This window comes from Notamacropus eugenii, chromosome 1 (assembly GCF_028372415.1).
Source record: "Notamacropus eugenii isolate mMacEug1 chromosome 1, mMacEug1.pri_v2, whole genome shotgun sequence".
Lineage (NCBI taxonomy): Eukaryota > Metazoa > Chordata > Mammalia > Diprotodontia > Macropodidae > Notamacropus > Notamacropus eugenii.
In genome coordinates this window covers 13,216,056-13,238,671 of record NC_092872.1, presented here as the reverse complement: position 1 = coordinate 13,238,671, position 22,616 = coordinate 13,216,056, and the positions used below count along the sequence as shown (strand labels likewise).

At 38.7% G+C, this 22,616-nt stretch overlaps 1 protein-coding gene across 15 annotated transcripts in view; it reads left to right on the top strand.

Annotated features, from left to right (window-relative positions):
- The window catches only part of MAP4 (microtubule associated protein 4), a 236,621-nt gene that overhangs the window by 76,844 nt on the left and 137,161 nt on the right, over window positions 1-22,616 (top strand). For all 15 annotated transcript variants that reach the window (XM_072653985.1, XM_072654011.1, XM_072654020.1 and 12 more), the window contains one exon: window positions 9,627-9,885. In XM_072653985.1, coding sequence (XP_072510086.1) covers window positions 9,648-9,885 — 238 coding nt within the window. In that variant the 5' untranslated portion in view covers window positions 9,627-9,647. The remainder of the gene's footprint in view (window positions 1-9,626; window positions 9,886-22,616) is intronic.

The following is a 22,616-nucleotide window of genomic DNA, read 5'->3' as shown; positions in this document are numbered from 1 at the left end:
GTAACTCAAGACAATTTAGCACAAAATCTAGCATATGTAACATGTATATAATTTGTATTATAATAATGTTGGACTTCTTGGTTTGTTCTTAGGTGGTGTTGCAGAAATTAACTTTTAATTTCACACTAAAATAGATGCTTGCTTATATTTACCTTTCATAGCATTTTCCATTTGATTGGACGACACTATATAGGTCTGAACGTAGGGCAGATCCTTAAAACAAGGGAGAAGTAGAGATGGGTACTAAAAATAATCATGTAAAATTATGGTTTAAAAATGCTAGTTTTTAAAATCTGCTTCCAGTGCAGGTATAGGTGTTTGATTTTTGTCAGTACCATTCTGTTATTTGTCTTTTGTTGTTGTTGTTGTACTTAAAAATGTAGTTAATAGGCTCACACAAGTGAGTTTTGGAACATGCCATATTTTTGGGGAGAAGTATGGTCTTAATGTTCAGATTAATACAGTCTACTGAAACATAATATACACATTTTTGCTTAGTATGAAGAAAAACTTTTGTCTTATTTATAATATACTAGGGGAGTTAACTAAAAGCAAGGGCAAGGAATCTTTATCCTTCATAGGACTTTAGAAACCCTTAAGAGCCCCTTACAAAAGCCACTTTAATCTTATGTTTCCCTCGATACTAAAAACCAGGTAAATTAAATCTTTCTTATAATTGTAGAAAGGGAATACAAAACAAATATAGCTAATATTAGAAATACTCAGAAACTATACATGGTTATCTGAAGGGAGAAAGAAGTGGAAAGACAGAAATTATGAGAGAGTTGGAGGAGAGAAAGCAAATGAGAGAGGGAGAGCTGGGGGAATAAGAGGGGACAGAAAAGAGGTCAGGAATAAGAAGGGGCAGAGAAGTATGGAGTGAAGGAGAGAAAGAAGCAGGTAGTTGAAAAACTAAAAAAATTTGAAGAATGGAATAGGTAGATATATAAAAGGGAAGCACATATTCTCTGCAATAGAAGTATGGAAGAGTTCAGTAAATTCTAAAATAAATAGGCTATCTAAATGGTTAGGTGCAGATAACATTGGTAAAACTGGATCATTTCCTGATTTAGTGTAGTACACATTAAATAACGAGTGGAGTATGTTATAGAATTAGATAAAGCAATGGCAGGGTCCACATTGAAAAAATGATGGGTAAGAATAGTAATTGTAATGATTTTTTTTACAAAGAAAAGATAGTCATCGGAACCCAGTGGTAACGTAGATACAGAAGCAGATGTTTGGTAAAGCTAATACTATAATTATGGGAGAAAATAATGATTTAGTACTGTTGAGAAAATTGCAAAGCAGCCAATATCAGCAAGGAGCTGTTACAGATCTATAGCTATAATGCCTAATGCTCAAAGGTAAAACGGTTAAAGAACATAGATAACATAAGAGATCTCAAGGATTTAAAAAATGTTTTTCTTTTCTTTGCAATATTGTATTCTCAGAATATTGTTTAGTTCTATCTGAATCAGTTTATACAAGTCTTCCAGATTTCTGAAACCTATACTTTTGTCATTTCTCAAGGCACAGTAATGATATTCCATTACAGTCATATACTACCACTGCATCACTTATTCCCCTCATGTGTGTGTGTGTACATGAATCCTATACTGCATGAATTCTAAGGTCTCTTCCTGTTTTTATATACAAGTGTGTGCATGTACAACATCTGTATTCTTTCAGGCAGGACCAATCTAAAAAAGGGAAGCTGGAAATCTTTTCTATAAGTATTTTGAGATGATAACCATTGTAGCATCTTAGAGTTGGGATGGACCTTAGTTCAACATTTAGTTCAGCTACTACGCAGGGAAGGTATCTGGCTTCCCCACAGTGTCCAAGTTCTTCTTGAGCACCTCAAGGGATTGGGAACTCAATACCTTATTAGGCAGCACATTCCATTTTTCTGCCAGTATAGTCCTTTCTATATCAATTCAGTTTTCTCCAGAGTTCTGTCATACCTAACTCTTCTAAAATTCTGTTCACTTCTTTAATTAACTTCTTGTGTTTTTGTGGTTAGATTTAGCTGATCTGAGAGGGCAGAGTAGAGATCTCCTTACTAGTATAGTTTGTATTATTTCCTCTGAAACTCATTTAACTTCTTCAGAAATTTGGGTGCTACGCCATTTGGTGCATATTTTGGATATTGACATTACTTCATTGTCTGGTACCTTTTAGCAAGATGTAGTTTCCTTCCTTATCGCTTAATTAGATCTGTTTTTGTTTTTGCTTTGTCTGAGATCAGGCTTTACCCCTGCTTTTTTTGCTTCAGCTGAAGCATAATGCCATTGTAAGATGTGAAATCTGTTTCCTTATTTTGATGATTTGTATTAGTTATACCTACTGGAGTCATGCAGGATGATTCTGATATCCTAACAGAAGGCAGCTTTCATGTTCTTCTTCCTGTTCTTTCAGGTCTCCTCTTCACTGTTATTTTTTTTTAAGTTCTTATGTATTTGTTTTTTGAAAATTTTCTTTTCTCCCTAATCACGTTAGAACAGTTTTTAGGCCCTTTTCTCCCTTTCCTTGTCCCCTTCTTTCTTTCCCTCCTTCCCCCCCCCCTCCACTATCCCCAGCCTTCCCTCTCTCCTTTCTCCTTCCTCCCTTCCCCGGCCTAGATGATGCAGACATCACCGGGTTGTGCCCCTTACGTGATAGGTGAGCTGATAGCCGCTGGCAAGACTGTAAACTTCTGGAAAATAGGAACAAACTGACCAGCTTGAAGTATCTAGAAATGAAAGATACTACAGTAAACAGAAGGAGAAACTTAAAGAATTTCAGCCAGAAATCTGCAGCACCTCAGCCTTATCTGGATCAGATCACTGTAATTGAGGAGCAAGGAGCAGCTCTTGAGCAGTTTACAAGTTGAATGCATATTCAAAGAAACTGGAAGCCAAGTACAGAAGTTAGAAAGGCCAACTTATCACTATGCTTCAGTTCCTAAAAGGAAGCAGTGGTGCTGAACCAAGGAGAATTCCAGCCCCCACCTCTGGTTGGATGTGTAACTCTGGCCACCCCCGATGTTTTCTTAAACCTCTGCCTCCTGGAACCCCAGTTTGTCGTGTGTTTCGTTGTGTGCCCTGGACCAAGGCTCAGAAATCAGGACCAATCCCAACTAGAGCAGGCACAGAGGAGAGGCTCTTGTCATCCAGTCTCCTCCCTTCTTCCCTCTCCCCGAGGCACCCCCCGCCTCCTTCATAATCTGTTCTTGATCTTAATAAATGCCAACCCATGAAAAAAATAAAACAATTTTAAAAATATTTAAAATTTTGAATTCCAAATTCTGTTCCTCCCCCCCTTTTCCCTCCCTGAGATGGTAAACAGTCCGATACAGGTTATACATGTGTAATCATGTAAGACATTTCCATGTCATTCAGTTTGTACAGGAAGACCCAAAAGTGAAAGATAGTTGGCTTCAGTTCGTTTTTAGACATCTGTTCTTTCTCTGGAGGTGAATAGCATGTTTCATCATAAGTCTTTTGAGATCGTCCTTGGAACATTGTGTTACTGAGAACAGCTAAGCCATTCACATTTCTTCATCATATACTGTTGCTATGTACAGTGTTCTGGTTCTGCTCACTTCACTTTGTATCGGTTCACATAAGTCTTTCCAGGTTCCTCTGCTCCATTCTAAACACCTCTAGCTCCTTCCTGCTGTATTTCTTCACTATCCTTATTACCTTCTTTTGGACCCACACTGTTTTGTCACTGTTGCTCCTAATATGTGGTGTCTTTGACTAGTCAGAATACTCCAGATTTGGTTTAATTAATGACAGGAAGAGCCATAACAATAAAAAAACATGACATTGGTGTCAGAGGATCTGGATTCAAAACTTAATCCCCGTCACCTGGGTTCCTGCTCTGATTTTCACCTCCTCGAATTAGATTCTTCCTCCTCTTCTCCCTCCTCCCTCCCAATTTTTGTGGTTCAAAATACTGGATCTTTAGGACCATCATTCCTGAGAAACTTTGCAACATTCCTGTTTGCAAAGGAAACAGATTTCTGACCCCTCTCCTGGGATTTTCTCTTGGGATCATCTGCTTTTCCACTCTGGGTACAGAGGAACCCTATGGGTTACATATGTCTTTTGCTGAGAGACCGAGCTTTTTTGCTTATTTTTGTCTGTCTTTGCTGGGAGTGGTGCCCTTTCCTATTGCTTGTGAACTTGCCAATGACTTATGCAGTTCTGGTAGGTGAAGAATTCATTTACCTATAGATTCTTATTGAATTTCTTGATCATTGTTTCTTCTGGTGTGACTAGTAATTAAAATATACATTGTTGTCAAGGCTTAAAACTGCCAGAACTCGTAATCACACCAGTTTTCAGAAGTAGGTTACATATGTGAATTACAGTTAAGTCTCTGTACAGTAGGTTGGCTAGACTTTTAAATTAAACGAGTCTTGGCGATAATAGGAACATTGTGCTAACAAATATTCTGGCCATTTTCTAATCCACAACATTTCCTTTTAGGAAAAAGCAAAAATGTTATTGCAATATTGATGGTCAAAGCTTTACAGAAACAGCAGTGAATTTCAACGAATTAATATCTGCTTTATCTAAGGCACTGTCAGGATGTAAAACAAAGTTTCCTGAAGGGGCTTATTGGGTCAGAAAAACAAGTCAGTAGAGCAACGTATACAGTAAATATCCTGGAGCCTTATGTGAAGAATTGCCTAGTTATTGGTGTGGTAGGTACATGCTCTGAGTTCAAGAGGAAGAGATTACTTTGACCTGGACTGGTCTCCAGCTATTCATTTTCTTTAAAGATACCAAGGGCCTTCTCAAGAATCTTCTTCTTAAGATAAAGGTGAAACAGCTTTTTTGGAAAATCCTTCCCTTCTTTTCTTTGACTGCTCCAAGCTTCTCAAGTGATCTCTTATCCAAGTGACGATAGGGCAGTAGTCTACGTCCAACTCATCTCAGTCACACAGCCACCAACCTTGTTCGGGCCTCTTGCCTCTACTTTGGACTACCTCCTTCAGGCGTTTCCTTCAGTTCAGCTGTGATTTTGTCTTCCCCCAACTGAAACACTAGTAGTTTCTTGACTCAAGGGTCAAATACAAACTCCTCTTTTGGGTGTTGAAAACTTTTCACAACCTTGGCCCTTTTTCTGCCTCTTTGAACTCCTTACACATTATTCTCCAGCATTCACTCTACTGTCCACTCATAATGGTCTGCTTACTGTTCGTTACATGAAACTCTACCCCTGCCCCCTCCCCCCATATGCCTGGTTAATCACCTCCACCTGTAGGAGTCCTTAGCTACTTTCAGAAAACAACCCAAGTGCCACCTTCTGTAGATCTTTCCTGTTAAACTCACCTACTAGTCCTCTGTCATCCAAAATTAGGTTGTGTCTGCTTTCAGGGTCTCTTGTATATTTATGTATACAGAGTGTTGTTTTCCTGATAGAATGGTAACTCTTGGTTGGCAAGGAATGTTTGATTTTAATCTGTGTCCCTAGCACTGGGCTGTGGTACCTAGTGTATCAGTACTGACAAGTATAAGCAGGTGAGAGGTGATAACAACCTGCCTTAGTTTCTATTTCTTGCTTCATCTATGTAGTGTTGTTAGATTTCCCTTGCATAGTTTAACTGCTTTCCAAATGGGAGCTTCCATATTGTCAGATGATTCCACCAACCAGTGTATAAGAATGCTCACTGAAAATACTATATTTAAAAACAAAATTTGTCCTCATTGCTCTTCACTGAATGATATTGGACTTGATTTCTGGTAGTCTCTCAAATCCACTTTGAGTTTAGCATGAACATGAAGGGGGTGTGGTTCTTGAGTCCCTATTGCTGTAAATCTTTAAAAAAAAAAGCATTGTGTACTGGTATGGTCATTGACTTTTCCTCTTGTCAAAGGGCTTTGTTGTGTAAAATCTTGTGTAACCTGATATTTGGGGTATATGTAATACATAGTACTTTGTATTAAAATACATGGTTACATATGTCAGGTCTCTGGGAACCATTTATTTTTATGATTATTTTTATTGATTTCTAGATGAAGAATCTAAGGGACAGACAGGTTGACCTCGCTTTCATTGACAGATTAGAGCAGAAAATAGCATCTGCAGAGAAACAGTGACCTCGAATGACACATAGACTTTTTTTTGGTTGTTGTTCAACGTGGTTAGAGGGAAGTGGGAGGGAAAAAATTGTTTCAATTTAAGTGCAAATTTTTTTTTAAAAAAGAAATGTAATAATGTCTGGGCCTCTAGATTCCCTGCTAGTGACATATATATCCACCTTCAACTCTTGAGTTATCTTAACTAAGAAAAGGGTAGTGACATGGACAATAGCAGATAATTACAAAATAATTTATTCTGGAAGGCATTGTATGTTTCTGCAATAGAGTTGTATTTTTAATTATGAACTCAAATTCCTATCTATTTCCTTACTCCATGTCATCCTGAAGGTAGCTTGAGAGTAGATTAAAGAGGAGGAATTTGCAAATAGAACTTTTAGTAAGTGCCTCCTGTTACTCTGTTTAAGTGTGGGAGGTAGAGAAGACTTGGCAACTGTGATTGGATATGAAGGATGAGAGAAGGAAAAGTCAAGGATTATAGAGGTTTCAGAATTGGATGAAGAAGGAAGCTTGGGAGAAATCTAACAGGGTACTGACTCATGATTGGTGTTAAGAGGGGAGTTTAGGCCTGGATAAATAGATTTGGGTCATCTGCCCAGAAATGATATTTCAACTTATTGGAGTTGGTGCAGTTGCCCAACATGAGTCCATGGGAGAAGGAAGTCCATGAGATGACCCCCAGGAAGCACTCATGCCAAAGCTAAAATTTAGTCCATCAGTTGATTTTTCCCCTACCACAGGCTTGAAGTCACCTCCTCTGTCCAGTGCTTTGCCTAGGCAGCCAGAACAAAGAACAGTTTTAGTGTCTGCTGAGTTGACAGATTAGGCTTTGTTGTCTGGCTCTGTTGTGTTTTGTTGTCTATTTGGATTCTAAGCCTGTCAGTGTGTTATTGTTCCCTTACTGCAGCAGGCATTGTATAGGAAAAGCCTTGGGCTATTTCTGGTCATCTGAGAACCAGAGGAAAGATATTTCTTTATTTTATTTTTGTGGTAACCTTATCCTTTGGACCTAGGTAAAAACAAATGAGAAATGAAAAGGGCCTGTGATTTACGGTAACACAATAGGTCAGGCTGTTTGTGGATCGTAGAAGGGAAGGGAACAAGGAGCTTGGGATTCACTGCTGGTTTCATCTTGGTTCATTTTTCAACCCATCTATTTTTTTTTTAAATTAAAAAATATCCATTAGAATGTGCTTGATAGAACATGAGTAAATTGATAACAATTTAGAGGAGCCACTAAATAATTTCAGAGGAAGCTATCATTTTAGTGATGTTTTTATTTGTTGATTTTTGGTCCAAACTTGTGATTTCAGTGATTTACTGATGCAGATAGGCAGCTTGTTTTAGGGAGTTATGTGGAGCTATTGAAAATTACATGAATTAAATGTCAGAAACAAAATGTGAACCCAGTCTCGTTGGCATCACGGCCAGTGTTCCTTCTATCCATCATGTCGTGTTAGGGCATATGAGAATATCTCCACCATGCTCTGTGCATGTGGTGGGGGTAGGGGAAGTAGTGAGGAGAGAGAGGTATGGTACACAAAGGGAAAGACCGCAATCTAAGATTATTTAATTGTGAACTATATAGGCAAGAATTTCAGGTTTCCATCCAGGTATCCAGAAAAATCTTTAATTTCCCCTGACAGACTGTAAGCTTTGAGGTTACCTTATACACTTTTCTCCACAGTAATAACATAAGAAACTAAATTGTCTTTAAAATGATTAACTCAAGTAACTGTATGAGAAAAAACCTAATTACTACTAAATTTTAAATTATTAAGCCATTTATTAACATGCATATAACCATGTCAGATAAATCAATCTATAAACACCTATTAAGGGCCTCATATACCACTCTTATATATGGCTACCGTAATAAACTCTGAAAACACAAAGATGAAAATGAATGGTCTCTGCTTTGTAGGAGCCTATAGTCTAATCTCTTCATATGTACATGTATATAAGTACATATTTAATATGTATACAACATTTGTGGAGGAAGGTCAGAAGAGGTAGAACTTGAGATAGTCTTCAAGGAAGCTGTGGATTTTAAGAAACAGAGGCAAGAAGAAAGGGCATTCCAGGCATGGGGGACGGTCTGCGCAAAAGTATGGAGATGGGAGATGAAGTGTTGTGTTGGGCTGAACCAAAGAGTTCTTAAAGGGGATAATGATAATAAGCCTAGAAAGGTTGTTGGAAATAAGGCTGTCAGGAGCTTTACGTGCCAAACAGATGAATTTGTATTTGATTATTGATCCTAGAGGTGATAGGGAACTAGGTGAGTTTTTTGAACAGAGGAGTGACATGGTTGTTAGGAATATCCTTTTGATTGCTGTGTGGAAGACATTTTGATGGATTAGAGAGAGGATAAAATTTGAGGTAGGCTAATGAAAAGGCTTTTATGATAATCCAGGTGAGGAATGAGGGCATAAACCAGGGTGTGGTGACCATGTGACTGTGGAGAATACAAGAGAGAAACATTGTAGAGATATAATTGGCAAGATTTATCAGCTCATTAGTTATGTGTGGGGAGGGAAAAATGCAGTGAATCTAGAATGACTCTAAGATTGCAAACCTGGGTAACTGAAAAGGATGGTAGCAGCTCAACATAAATGGGGAAATTCAGGAAAGGGATGCCTTTGGGGAAAAATAATTGCATTATGTATTGGACGTTTTGACTTTGAGATGCCTATGAATCATCTCATTTGAAATCTACATAGTGATGTGGGACTAAATTTCAGGAAGGAACCTAGGTCTGGATACGAGTTCTTTTCAGAGAAGTGACCCTGACCCCACAGGAAGTCACTGAGAGAAATGTAGACACTGAATAGGGGTACTTAGAGAGGTTATGTGCCATGTCCGGTTACACAGAGAGTAAGTGGCTGAGTTGGGATCTGAACTGAGTTGGTGTGACTTCAAGTGCAGTGCTGTCTCTGCTCCAAGTCACTGATTCCCTCAATTTACAACTCATTCTAACACTTTAGACCAGTGGTATCAAATTCAAATAAAAACAGGTCCCTGGAGCTTGTATAATAACTTAGAAAACCACAGGTTAACATTATGTATGTTTTATTGTATTTTTATTTTTTTGTTAAACATTTCCTAGTTACATTTTAATCTGGTTCAGATTACTAAACTCTAGTGTTGTGGGAGACTGTGTGTTTGGCACCTCTGCTTTAGACCACCATGATTGTATGTTCACATTAATATAAATGTACATTCTTTTTGTAAAATTTATAGTCCAGTCATTATGTTTAATACCTTCAAGGATTATTGTGAAGATGAGATGAATGACATGTAACATTCTTTCAAAACCTGAAGGGATATAGAAATGCTATCGTTTTTCTTGTTGTTTTACTACATAAACCAATGAATCTCTGCAGTGAGATTATCTACAAAATGAGAGACTTAAGAGTACATGATATTTAAAGCCCTTTCTGATCATAAAATTCTTTGGTTCTAAGTATGTTGATGGTCACTGATTGGACTTTGTAATAAAGTGCACCTACTTCCTTTTGTTTACTTTCATAGAGGCAGATTCAGTGTTGAAGGATGGCTCGTTTTGACAATAGCCTCAGCCTGGAAGATGCTTTAACTGATACACCACCAGAAATTGAGGAAGAGATAAAACGGGACTTCATGAACACACTAGAAGCAGAGGCATTTGATGATGTGGTGGGAGAAACCGTGAGCAAAACAGACTACATTCCCCTCCTGGATGACGATGATGGGAAAACTGGGAACCCAGAGTCAAAGAGCAAACCTCATTTGGATGGTGGTCAGGTTGAATGTAAGTTTCTGTTTTTCTTTTAAGGCAAGCTGTCCCTTTGCGCACCTCTAGCCTTTTGAGATACTCATGAAACACTTTTTTAGTTATAATTATGGAGGCCTGGATTAAATTGAATTTTTAAAAGTTTAGTTAAGGAATTTTGTTCCTCTATGTCCAAGTTGATTTATCGCTGTAACCGAGGGTAGTTTCTGTATGTGAGAATATTTTAATACAAAGGTCTCTCTTTCATTTAGCCTGTAGAAGAGTAGAAACTTGTTATCTGTAGTGATTTGTGCTGTGTACCTGTAGATGTACTTTTGGAGGGACCTTTAAACCAAATATTTTTCCTAGAGCAGGGAAATGCTGAAATATTGTTTTAGATGCACAGCTTAAAAAAAAAAAAAGTCTCCTATTCCTTTTCTTAGAGCACAAGTCATATTGTAAAATTTGAGCGCTGAAATTCCATGCCTACGGAGAGATTCATTTATTCTTGAATACAGACATCATTTGTTGTTGGCTTTTGGAGTCCAAGTAGAATTAAAACAATGGATTATTAATGTCTCTTTAAGAAAGGTCTCTTGCCTTCAAATATGCATCTTTGTTCTTTGTGCCACAAATCTCCTTTCTTTAATGGAGTGATGCTTAGAACTTTAATATGAAACTAGGCCCACGTAAATATTTTCTTCAAGAAAAGAAGTGGATTCTTCGAGCAGGAAATACTGAGCAGTCAGTGTCTTTCTGAGTTTTGTGTGGAGTTGTCTGGACTGTGACTGTCATCAAAGTAGGAAGAACAGGAAATGGGGCTTGCATTTCATTTAGTTCTATTTGCAGGAAGAGGGCTAGCTGTTTTTTAACAAACTCTACCACATTCCCCTTGACCTATAAGATAGGGAGCAGTATCATCTCTTTGACTTCTCCAGGGTTCACGCTCTCCCACCAAGGCCTGCAGTGTCTGTGTGGGGAACAGGAAATCTAGCACGGAGGCACATGAGTAGGGAAAGCTGTGTGGTCAGGGCATCTCAGGATTCTGGACTTGCCTCCATGTCCTTAATCTCCCTTAGGGAACAGTCACCTGATGGGCAGTTACCTCTCCCCTGGCTATTGGCTCTCACAGGCATGTTGACTCTTACAGAAAGAGCCATTCCGCAAGACCTATACAGGTCTTCCTTTTAGACAAGGCTCTAAAATGTTTCCCTATCTGGAGACATAAATGTCTGTAAAGGACAAGGCAGATAAATAAATCTCTTAGGGGTTTCCCCTCTCTCATTCTAGGCAGCAAAGAACAAGGCAGGCAAGCTTCTCCTTTTCCCAACCAGCTTGGTGAAGTCACAGAGGATTCTTTTTCCTTCCCTCTGCCTTTCTTTTCCAGTCAGGTCCCAGGGGAGAGGAGTAGTGCAGGTGCTAAGTGCTTGCTTCTCTTAGCTCTCCCTTTGGCTACTTTTCTATGAAAAGCCAGACTGGGCTGGATTCTTTTCAAATAGCAGGAGTCTGTCCCAGGTCCAGCTCTGCTCGTTCCGGATTTGCTGGAGCTGTCACTACCCTGATTTCTTCACCTGCCAATTTCTCTGAGACTGTCTGCAGGGTCTCCTTCTGTGAACTAACTCACCTCTGTCTTCGGGGTAGAAACCAAAGGTGATGTTTCTGCTAGCTCTGCCACAAACAGCTGCCCCTCATAGGGAATAAAAAGTGCTAGTTCTCAGGGTTTTTCAGGTATCCACTTCTTAGTTCTTTTAATAGCCCTGTTTAAATCATCTACTGAGAAATGAGACCTGTTCTTTGCTTTGTGTAATTATTTTTTCTCAGGGGGTTACTTTCTTTTCTCAGGTCCTCTTGGCACTGACTATATTTCTACCCACATACTTTTTGTCCGGGGGTTTGTTTTCTCAAAGCTTCCCTTAGAATCTTCTGTGTTTCTTCTGATTCCCTCAGTTATAATGTATAAATAAGAAAGGATGCTTTTACATTGGCATTGAACCATTCATAACTACTCTTTGGTTGTTAACCAGTTTCACGTATCCATCCACCGGAATGAAAATGTCTCCCATATTTCTTGTCCACAAATTGAGCCTAATAGGCTTCCTCAAATCTTTGCTCATTAGGTCTCAAAAGAATCTCTCTTGAAAGGTCCAAGGCCAGTGAACTTCCTGGGCCATGTCATATACTTGGGGATTAGAGAGGCCATGGCAGTCATTGGTCCCTTTCTTGACTAGATTCTTGCTTAAAAATGAGAAGGTGGAGTAGGGGCAAGTGATAGTAGTTTTTGAAGGCTAGGAGGCTGTCCCTAAGCAAGTCCATATTTGCTGTTTATACTAATGAGAACAGTTTAGAACTAAGAATTTCTTTTTAGTTTTAATTATAAAACTGTCATTTTAGGTAAGATTGAGCCAAAATACTAGGTGCCAGCATGAAATTGTTATACTTTAATGACCTAGCTTTGAGGGTTGGAAAAGGAGTTTTGGAAATACAGAGACAAGGAGTGTGGGAGTGGAATTGGGGTTTAGGGGAAAGGGAACATGTTTCCCTGCTGGTCTGCTTGTTCTGGGCTCTATGTCCCCAGGGAACTTGATCCTTGATCCAGACCAGAGTGTTTTTACAGTCTTGTTTGCTGTTGGGTTTCTTATGAATGGGCTAAAAGGAAAGGGCTAATAATTGGGGAAGGAATTGTACTGTGCATAATTAAGCTTGTAAATAACCATCTCCTATATTTGGTAGGATCATCAATCTATTCCTTGCTTTGAACCTTGAGATGGATTTAAAAAAATGACTTTGGGTGTGATGTGAAGAATTATATTTTCTTCTATCCTCAGGACAAAATTTCTGTAAAGCATTTTAATTAGGAGGAAGGGACTCAACTTCAGGAAATTAATTCTAATCCAAACAGTTACTAAAATCCCATTTTTCTTCACCTCTTTTCTGCTTTATAGCTGGCTAGTCTTTCTAATAGGAATCATTAAAAAAAGTATCCACCAGAGGGCAGTGTTGATCCTGCTCTGATAGAAGAAATTCAAAATGGTGTTCTTAGGCTACTGCATATGTAATGCATCGTACAAAAGACCTCTCCAGAGGGAAACCTTTATCTCTCTCAGAGATGTAGAGCTGAGATAACAGCACACAACCATTCCTATTAGCTACCTGACACCTAGATTCAGAATCTTTCTGAAAGCCTTTTTCTTTGTTTTCAGTGAAAATCCAATTTGAAGCCCCTTGTGCCTCAGGGAGAGAACCTCGTTCACAGTAGCAACAGTACTGTACGCTGATCAGCTTTGAATGTCTTAGCTATTCTCGGCAATACGGTGATCCAAAGTACTCACGATGAAAAATGCTGCCTACCCCTAAGGAAAGAATTGATGGAGTCTGAATGCAGATTGAAGCATTCTAGTTTTCACTTTCTGTATTTTTTTCATGTTTTTTTCCTTTTGGCCTGAATCTTCTTCCATAGAGTAATTAATATGAAAATACCTTTTACATGATTACACATATATATAACCTGTGTCAAATTGCTTACCCTCTTAGGGAGGTAGAGAGAAAATTTGGAACTCAAAAATTTAAGGAAAAGTTAAAAACTGTCTTTGCATGTAATTGGGAAAAATGGGAATAATAACCTTTGTATTAGACAGAAGATGGAATACCATCTATTCCAAATGGGTCACTTCAGCTGGAACATACATAGAGTGCATGAAAGGACATGGTCCTTTCATGAAAATCCCAGTACTGTGGAACATTTTTGAAATAAAGGGTTAAGCATGACTGTGAAGGGCTTTAAGTGTCAAGCTAAGGAGTTTCTGTTTTTCTGGAGACACTAGGGAGTCATTGAAGATTTCTTGAGAGTAGAAAGGCTATTGGTGGCTGTGTGAATAATGGAATGTAGAAGAGAGAGCCTGGAAGGCGGGAGACAGATGAGGAGCCTGAACCTGAACCTAAAGACCTGAACTAGGATGGTGGCTGTGTGAATGACAAAGACAAGAGATGTGGGGGAGGCAGAACGGATGATACCTGGCAGGTGGATTAGATACATGATGCTGAGGGAAAGAGAAGAGTCAAGGGTAGTTCCCAGAGTGTGTGCCTGAAGGTGGTGATTGAAAGGATTGTGATATCGTCAACAGAAATATGGACATTGAAGATTGAGGTGATGAGAAGGAATATTGAATTCTGTTAAATTGGAGATAACTGAAACAGAAATCCACATGGAAATACCAAGTAGGCAGTGAGTAATGTTGGGCCGTAGTTCCTTGTGCTGCTAAACTATTAGACAAAACCCCGCTCTACTGATTGTTTTCTTCCTGATCTTTCAATCCCTTTTCAGCCTGTCTCTTGAACTTCTTCATTTGACTCCTACTGCTCTCCAAAGGGTCCCACGATTTTTTAAATTGCTCAGTTCAGTAGTCTTTATTTGGTTTTTCCACTGGAAACATTTCTGTCATTTTATGACACAATGATGTTCTGTTGCATTCTTTTACCATGATTTGTTGAACCATTCCCCAGTGGACGGACACCTTCTTAGTTTACAGTTCTTTGCTACTTTGGTCTTTCAGGCACCAGTCCCATATTGCCAACCATATACTGGACATCTTCTGTGTTCCATGAACATACCAAACTCAACTTGTTGAATATTCAACTCACAGTCTTCCTCCTGAATGCCACTCGTTTTCCTGACTCACTTATTTCTGTTGAGGTCATTGTCATCTTTTGGTTTATCCAAGTTTGCCATCTTGGCCTCAGCTTGGACCACCCCACAATCAGTTGCTTGGATTGTCAGTTCTTTCTGCTCAGCTTCTCTGGAATCCATGTCTTTTATCTACTCATGGTTGCCATCCTGGTTCAATTTCTTATCACTTCCCACACTCTTAATCTGTCTCCTTACCTTCAGACACGTTCTTCTTTCATCCATTATCTGTATTTGATATTCCTAAAATAGGCATTCAGCCACATCTTTCCCCTGCTCAGTTATCTTCAGGGGTTTCATGTTGTTGGTAGAAACTCCTGCGTTTAGCATCCAAAGACTTTCACTTTCTGGCTCTTCTTTCCAGAAACTTTTGAGAAGTTAATCATCTTAAAGCAGACTACACCAGCTTATTTTACTTTTTGACATATTTGATGTGATTAGAAACTGTCAGATTCATCAGTAAAGTGGATAAGTTCAAGGATATTGTGTGTTAGGCAGCACTTATTTATCTAAATAGTAACATGGAAAATGGCAAAAGTAGCAACCGTAGGACAACTCAGATGTAGATGAGTGCCCCTCTCCCTCTCTTTCTCTTCCTCTCCCCCCGACTTTTCTCTTTCTCCTATTCATATATATATATATATATATATATATATAATATTCCTATATATTCTCCCTTGTGTTTTATCTCCTCTTCCCCCCCCCCCCCCAATTTCTTATACTTATTTTATGGGACCCATATAAAAATAACCATAGCGATTGTCTCTTTTCTAGGTTTATTTGAATTTTGGGGAGGGAGTAAGAAAACAAGTATTTATGAAGTGCTTTTTACGTGCCAGGCCCTGTGTTGAGTGGTTAGCACATAGAATCTCCTTTGATTGGATTCTCAGAACAGCCTCCTGAGGCTCCACTCTTAAGACACTGGAGCAGGCTGTTATAATGACCTGCCAGGGGCACATAGTAAGTATCTGACTCCAGCTAGGCCCAGGCTCTGCCCATCACGCCACCTGCCGTCCAGGGGTGCAGCTGCAGTCAGAATGTGCCAGTTTCCAGACGTCCTCATTCCCTGCGTCGTCCCCTTTTCACCAGATGTTAGATGGAGCTGCTGCTTTAAGCTGATAAATATTTACATGTTGTTCTCTCCCCCCTCTCCCCCACTAACATGTAAAGTCCTTAAGGGCATGGGTAGAGCCTTCATTTTGTATTCTCCTTGTCTTACCCTGTGTCATGAAAATGGTTAGAGTTTAATAAATATCTGTTGATTATTGATTTATGGCAATCATAGTCACATTGCAACGGCACTTCAAGGTTTACAAACCATTTCTTTCAACGTGTAAAGTATTAGAAGCATTAAAGCTGAGTCTCACAAAGTCCTGTGGATAACACAGATCATAGCCAGAAATTGTGTTTGTGGGGGTAGAAGGGGGTAGAAGGCGTCTCTAACTTTGATCTCTGTTCTTTCCACCGTGTGTGTTACTTCCGATTAGGGATTATTAGATTTATCACTGCTCTCACTGATAAAATTGCATGAGGTATTTAGATAGTTTTTACTTCTGAAGGTCAAGAGGCCTTGTCTGTGAACATCTTAATTCCTCTGAGGAACCATTTAGAATTACCAGCATTTCTTGTTTTAAACAGCTTCAGCTCTTCCCCCCCAGCTGAGGGAGTGGAGACCCTGGAGGAAAATGGGAAGTCTGCTGAACAGTCCATTTACAGTACTTGAGAACTGCCTGTATAGAATTTCAGTTTGGCAGGGATATTAGATATCGTCAGAGGACCATTCAGAATAACCTTGTAAATTAAGGGAAATAGTTTTACTTAACTGAAAGATTTGTGATTTCGCTGGTTAATAATTACTTATCTTGAACAAAATGGTAATCGTATGTGTTCATGTAGATAAATAAGAGACCCACGAACCTTGTCAGTGGCTTTTTATTAGCTGGGATGATAATATTTAGGGAGATGTAGATCTTTACACAATAGATTAGAGCAATTTGGGGGGGGTTGTAAATAATCATTTTCTCACTTCATCTAGAAGAATTTTCTGTCATGCAAACCAATTACTTATCTTGAAGTGAAAAAGAGAAAAAGCTGTTTTAACAATTACAGTCTATGAGAAGTGTTCTACTGTATAAAAGGAAAGTGGTGAGTGCACAAATGCTAATGTGCTGAGTTTTTAGAGAGCAAATATAGAAATGAAATAAAAGACTTAAATTTGCTTCATAACAAGTGGAAGTCAGGTGACGCTGAGGAGAAGGATTCTAGTGTGGCTTGAAATCTAGTCATTTTATTTATGACATCACATACAGACCTTTCCTTTTCATAGAATCCTAGAGGAGAAAGGTTGACTGAAATCAAATCTATATTTAGCTACCCCCTGTACCCCATTTGTTTCCTTAGCAATTTTTTTTGAGGCTCTGTAATAAATAACCGGATTCTGAAGTAAGAGTATCACATGGACTTTCCCATAATACTCTTTACTATTTATCTCTTTGTTTTTTCTTGCTTTTTTCTTTCTTTTACTTATGCTTTTACTTTTATCTTGGAATGTCATTCTTTGTTGAAACCAATGAGAAGGAAAACCATTAAAAGCTACTTTTCCTTTTAAAAGTATGATTCCCAGGAGGCAGTAACTAAGCAGGGCTTCTGCTGGATGTTTGGTATCCCAGATTTTACTTTTAATCCAGCAGTGACTCAGAAGAGCCCTGCCTTAGGCTAGGTAACACTTGATGGTACCTTGTGTTTAGATGTGGCCTTGTCATGCCTCTGTTCAAAAGTTTTCTGTAGTTCCCTATTGCCTATTGAGTAAAGTTCATTGTTTACCCTTTGTGTGACATTTAAGGACCTCTAAAATCTGGCACCTTCCCCTCTGTGTTCTGCCCCTAGCCTCGTTACCGTGTCTGTCATGCACTCCACGTTCCTGCTCTGTTCTGCCCAACATCCCCTGGACTTTCCTCCCCCTGTGCCTTGACTTGGTCTCCTTGTACCTGGAATACCTCCTTTTTCCCCTTTGCCTGTTAAATTCTTGTCTGTTCTTTAAAGCTCGGGCTCGAAGGTCTCTTCTTCAGTCTGGGGAAACCCATCTCTGATGTGTCCTGTCAGAAATACCCTTCTCCTTTGGACCTCACAGCACTTTGTTGGCAAATCTTTGATTCGATTCATATAAGATTATCTCTCATTGGCATTACACTCTTCTGGATACTGACTTGGTCATAGTTTTTTTTTTTTTACTAGATTTTAAGCTTCATGAGTTTAGCAACTCTGTATTTAATAGAACGGTGTCACCCCCTGCATTGAGTCAGTCAGTCAGATAGCTCTTGTTAAGTATGTCTTCTGTTCCAGGTACAGTGCGGAGTGCTGGAGATACAAAGACAGTCGAAAGGCAGGTCTCTGCTCAAGGAGCTCATAGTGTGATGGGAGAGGCAGTGTACAAACATGACGTGTGTGTGTGGAGGAAAGATAGCTATGTCTGTTTCATAAATGAAAAATTCAGAGTAGTCCTTGAAGGAAGATTAAAGAGGACTGGGGAAGGAACTGAGTTCAGTGATCTGTAGGTGCTGAGTAATTGAATGAATAAATGAAAACTTGTTTATTGAGTATTTGCTGTGAACCAAGTATTGTGCTAAGAATACAAATGGAAAAACTGATCTGCTTTTGTTTCCTGTATATATTCCCTCTCCTCTCTCTGTACCTTTGCCCAAATTCTTTTGCCTCTCTGGTAATGTCCTTTGCCTTTCTTCCTCCTGTATAACCCTTAGCTTCTCTGGGCTTTGCTCATGTACCACATCATACATGAGGATATTTCCTAAACTTTTCATATTTCAGAAACCATTTCTGAAATATCACCAAAAATATCTTTTTTTTTGTTCCATAGGTTTATGTTTATCCCAGCAGAACATAGGTTTGCTTTTTAATGGACTTTAAAATGACTTGTGTATGCATTTTTCCCCCAGTTTAATGTAAATTTCTTGAGGACAAGTTTTTTTCGTTTTTGTTTGTTTGTTTTTGGTCTTTAACCCTAGTTTCTTCCACACAATAATTTAGTAAATGCTTGTTGAATACTGCAAATACAAAATTCACATCTTTGAAATAGTGCTGGTACTCTTGAGGTGATACCATTTCTTTAGTCTGCGATAATAGTTTTTTAAAAGCATTATGTTTCTTTCCTGTCCCACATGATGATTCAGCATACCCCTAGAACACTACTAGTAAAACTTTGACTTAGTCCCTAGTCAAGTTATCTAACTTAGTAGGCCTCATTTGTTTGTTCATAAAATGACAGAGTTGGTATAGTTGGCCTTCTGATAGCCCTTCCAGACTTTCCAATGCCTCTTTCAAATTTTAATTTATAATTCATGATTGATCTTAATTCATTGATTCACTTTGGATTTATATATCTTCTATATAAGACCTTTATCAGAGAACTGTAATGTAAAGAATTGTTGCCTGTTTCCCCTTCTAACTTTAACTGCATTTGTAATGTTTGTATGAAACTTTTCCATTTAATATAATTAAGATTGTTCATTTTCATTTTCTGTGATCCTCCCTATCCCTTGCTTGATCATGAGCCCTCTCTCTATTGATCCCCAAAGGGTAATTTCTTCCTTGTCCATTTTGTTTGAGATGGAACCTTTTGAATCTCAATCATATTTCCATTTGGATTCTATATGTTGGTCTAATTCTAATTTCTGCCTGACCATTTTTCAGTTTTTCCAGCTGTTGTTGTGGAAAAGTGAGCTCTTAGCTGGGGGGTTTGTGTGTTTATCACACATTAGATTAGATTATCATATCGTAGATTAGATTGCTTCCGGATGGTATGTATCTAATCTGTTCCACTGATCCACTTTATTAACCAGTTTTAATCAACAGATTGTTTTGATGACTTGTGGCTTTGTCCGGTTGTGTGCTGTCTTGCACTGCTAGGTTCCTTTCCTTTTTACTTTTTAAAAAAAAATTATTTCTATTGGGATTTTTTTTTTTTTGTTCTTCCAAATGTATTTTTTTTTCTAGCTCCATAAAGTAATTCTTTGGTAGTTTGGTTGCTTCTGACTCTCAATAAGTAGATTCATTTAAATGCATTTCATTTCTGTTATGTAGTTCTGCCTATCTATGAGCACACAATGTTTCTCTTAATTAGTTCTGTATTTCTTTCCTTGAATAGTGTTTTGTAGTTTTATTTGTATGGTTCCCTTGTCACATTCCCTTTTACTGTTTCTGTTCCTTTGTACAGTCTTTGCTCCATTATTGAATGGCATTGTCTTCTTGCTTCCTCCAGTCTTAACTCGGATTTGACCTCCTACATGAAGCCTTTCTGATTTTTCCAGCTGCTTTCCATCTCCTCCCATCACCACCAAAAAATACTTTGTATTTTGTTCCATTTGTCGTCTTTCTTTCAGTATCCCCAGCTCTTGGTACAATGCCTGACATGCGATAGGTGCTTGTTGACTGTTAATTTAATTTGTTCTTGAATATTAACTCCATAACATGAAGAAACTTCCTTCCAAAATACTACACGATAATGTTTGTTGGCTTTTTTTGTTTGTTTTTATAGAGCAAAGTTTTAAGTTGGAAGAGGATTTCAGTAAGAATTTAAACATTTCTTAAGTGCCTAGGTAGTGTGCTACCACCTATGTGTGCTGAGAAGATGAAATTTGACACAATTCTTTCTCCCAAGGAGTTTATTACATGTTCACTGGGTTGATAATAAATAGGGAATACAGATAGACTCTATTAGAAAGCAGAATGGGAAGGCGGCCAAGGAGAGATCCGTCATATTTGAGAAATCTGACCAAGGGAGAAGTGCATTTAGGGAAGGTTTCCTGTAGTTAGTGATAGGCAGTACTTGAATTAGGAGTGCGTGTGCAAAGAGTAAGTGTATTCACTGCTCTCTGGGAGTGGTTTGTGTGAGAGGCGGTGGAAATGGGCATGTGTGTGTATGTATGTGTGTGTGTGCGTGTGTGTGTGCGTGTGTGGGTGTGCGTGCGTGGGTGTGCAAAGAGTAAATGTATTTACTGCCTTCTGGAAGTGGTTTGTGTGAGAGGCGGTGGAAATGGGCATGTGTGTGTGTGTGTGTGTACTTAATGTTAAGGCTGAAATTTCCTTAACATTAACATATTGGGAAATATAGGGAGGGGAAGAACGTAAGAGGGCTTTGAGATTACAGAGTTCTATGGAATTTGGCTTTTAGGGAACAAGCCTGAAAATTGTTTGGTCCTGGTTGATTGAGAGGAAACTCACTGAGATATCCTTAGGGAATGATACAAATTGGTGCTTAAAAAAACCCCACAACAAAAGTTCCAATAACGCTCTAAGAACAGGCTGTGCTGCATTGGCCCACAGTGGGTTGGGCTCCCAAGGGGATCTGAGAAGGATTGGCGCCCAGTCAGCTGTGTTTATGAAGTAAAGGAACAAAGGTGCTGTATGCACTTATCAAACCATACACGCTAGCCCACTCTCTCCTCTCTGTCCAGTACATAGCAGTACCTTTGATGTTAAATTGCACAGCGCAGGTGCTCGTGCTGCGCTCCTCTTTCTGTGCCTTTTCACAAATGGATGTTATTTGTGACTGTGCTCCTAGAGGTGATCATCTAACCCGTGCATCTGTGGTAGGGGGTGAGGATTTAATGGGTTTTTTTAAATTGTTAAAGTTAGTTGTTGTTTAGTCATTTTCAGTCATGCCTGACTCTTCATGACCCATTTTGGGTTTTCTTGGAAAAGATACTGGAGTGGTTTGCCATTGCCTTCTCCAGCTCATTTTGCGGATGAGGAAACTGAGTGGCTTGACCAGGGACACATGGCTAATAAGTTGCTGTGGCCCAATTTGAACTCAGGAAGACGAGTCTTCCAGACTCCAACCCTGGGCTACATACGCAAGTTTGGACCACCTTTGACGATGCAAACTGTAGCCGAAGCATTATAGATAGAAGAAAAGTAAAAACTTGCAATATTTCTAGGGAAGATTATAGAAGCTTTCCCTCCTTTTAAAAATTAAAAGAGCATTGTGAGCAGACAGCAGTGTCCCACAATAGCTTATATTTATAAATTCTTGAAGGTTTGCAAAGCAGTTTTTATTGTAGTTACTCTTTGAGATGGATAAATGCAAATGTTATTGTACGCATTCGCTGCTTGATAAACTGAGGCTCAGAGTGAGTTGATGTGTCCCTCTTTACACAGCTAATATCACATGTAGGTTATGAGCTGTTATTTCTTTAGCCTAAGATTCTGTGCAGAGATCTGTTTGTAGTCAAAGTGCTTGGCTGTTTTTGTCAATCCTTTTCATGTGACTATGAGAACCATTTTCCCCCTGTACTTCCTGAAGCTCTTGAGTAAATTGTCCTGATAACTGCAAAAATGAAGATTGAGGTTTCTCTCTAAAAGTTAAGATGTTTCAGTTCCATAATAACTGGTTTTATGGTTACAATACAGTTAACCCTTTTTGCATTGTGACTTTACCTATCGTGGTTTCTAAATATTATGGCTCAGGATAAGAAATTAAAAGGGATTTTTGGGGAGTTGTGGATGCTGCAGATGACCCAGAAAAAGTTTAGAAACTCAGAAATGCCTAAACTGTATACATAGTATCGTAATATCAACCCAGATTTTACAATATGGTACTGCAAACATACTGTTAAAAAGAAAAGAACTTCTCTGGTATGAAGGGAGGGCCAAAAAATTTTACGTGGATTTTCCAGGCCACAGGGGTGGGTACTTTGCCCCTAACCCCTGCAATGTGGAAGGGATCACTGTAGTCATAAAATAAACACTGAACTCAGAAGAAACCTACGTAGAAGAAAAAGAATTAAAATACGGGAACTGAAAGACATTTTATTTTATCTGCACTACTTTTCCCTACTTGCAACTCTCTCAATGAAAATACTTCCCCTCTCTTCATTCCAACCCTATCATACAAAAGAGATCTTTCTCTATTTCCTGAGATTTCTTAATATTATTTATTTGCACTCCTCTTGTTCATTTATACTGATCTGCATTATATTTCAAGTTACTTGTGTACATTGCTTGCTTCCCTTCCCCACCCTTTCATCCATTAGATAGTAATGTGTAATACATATTTTTCATATACATACAAAAT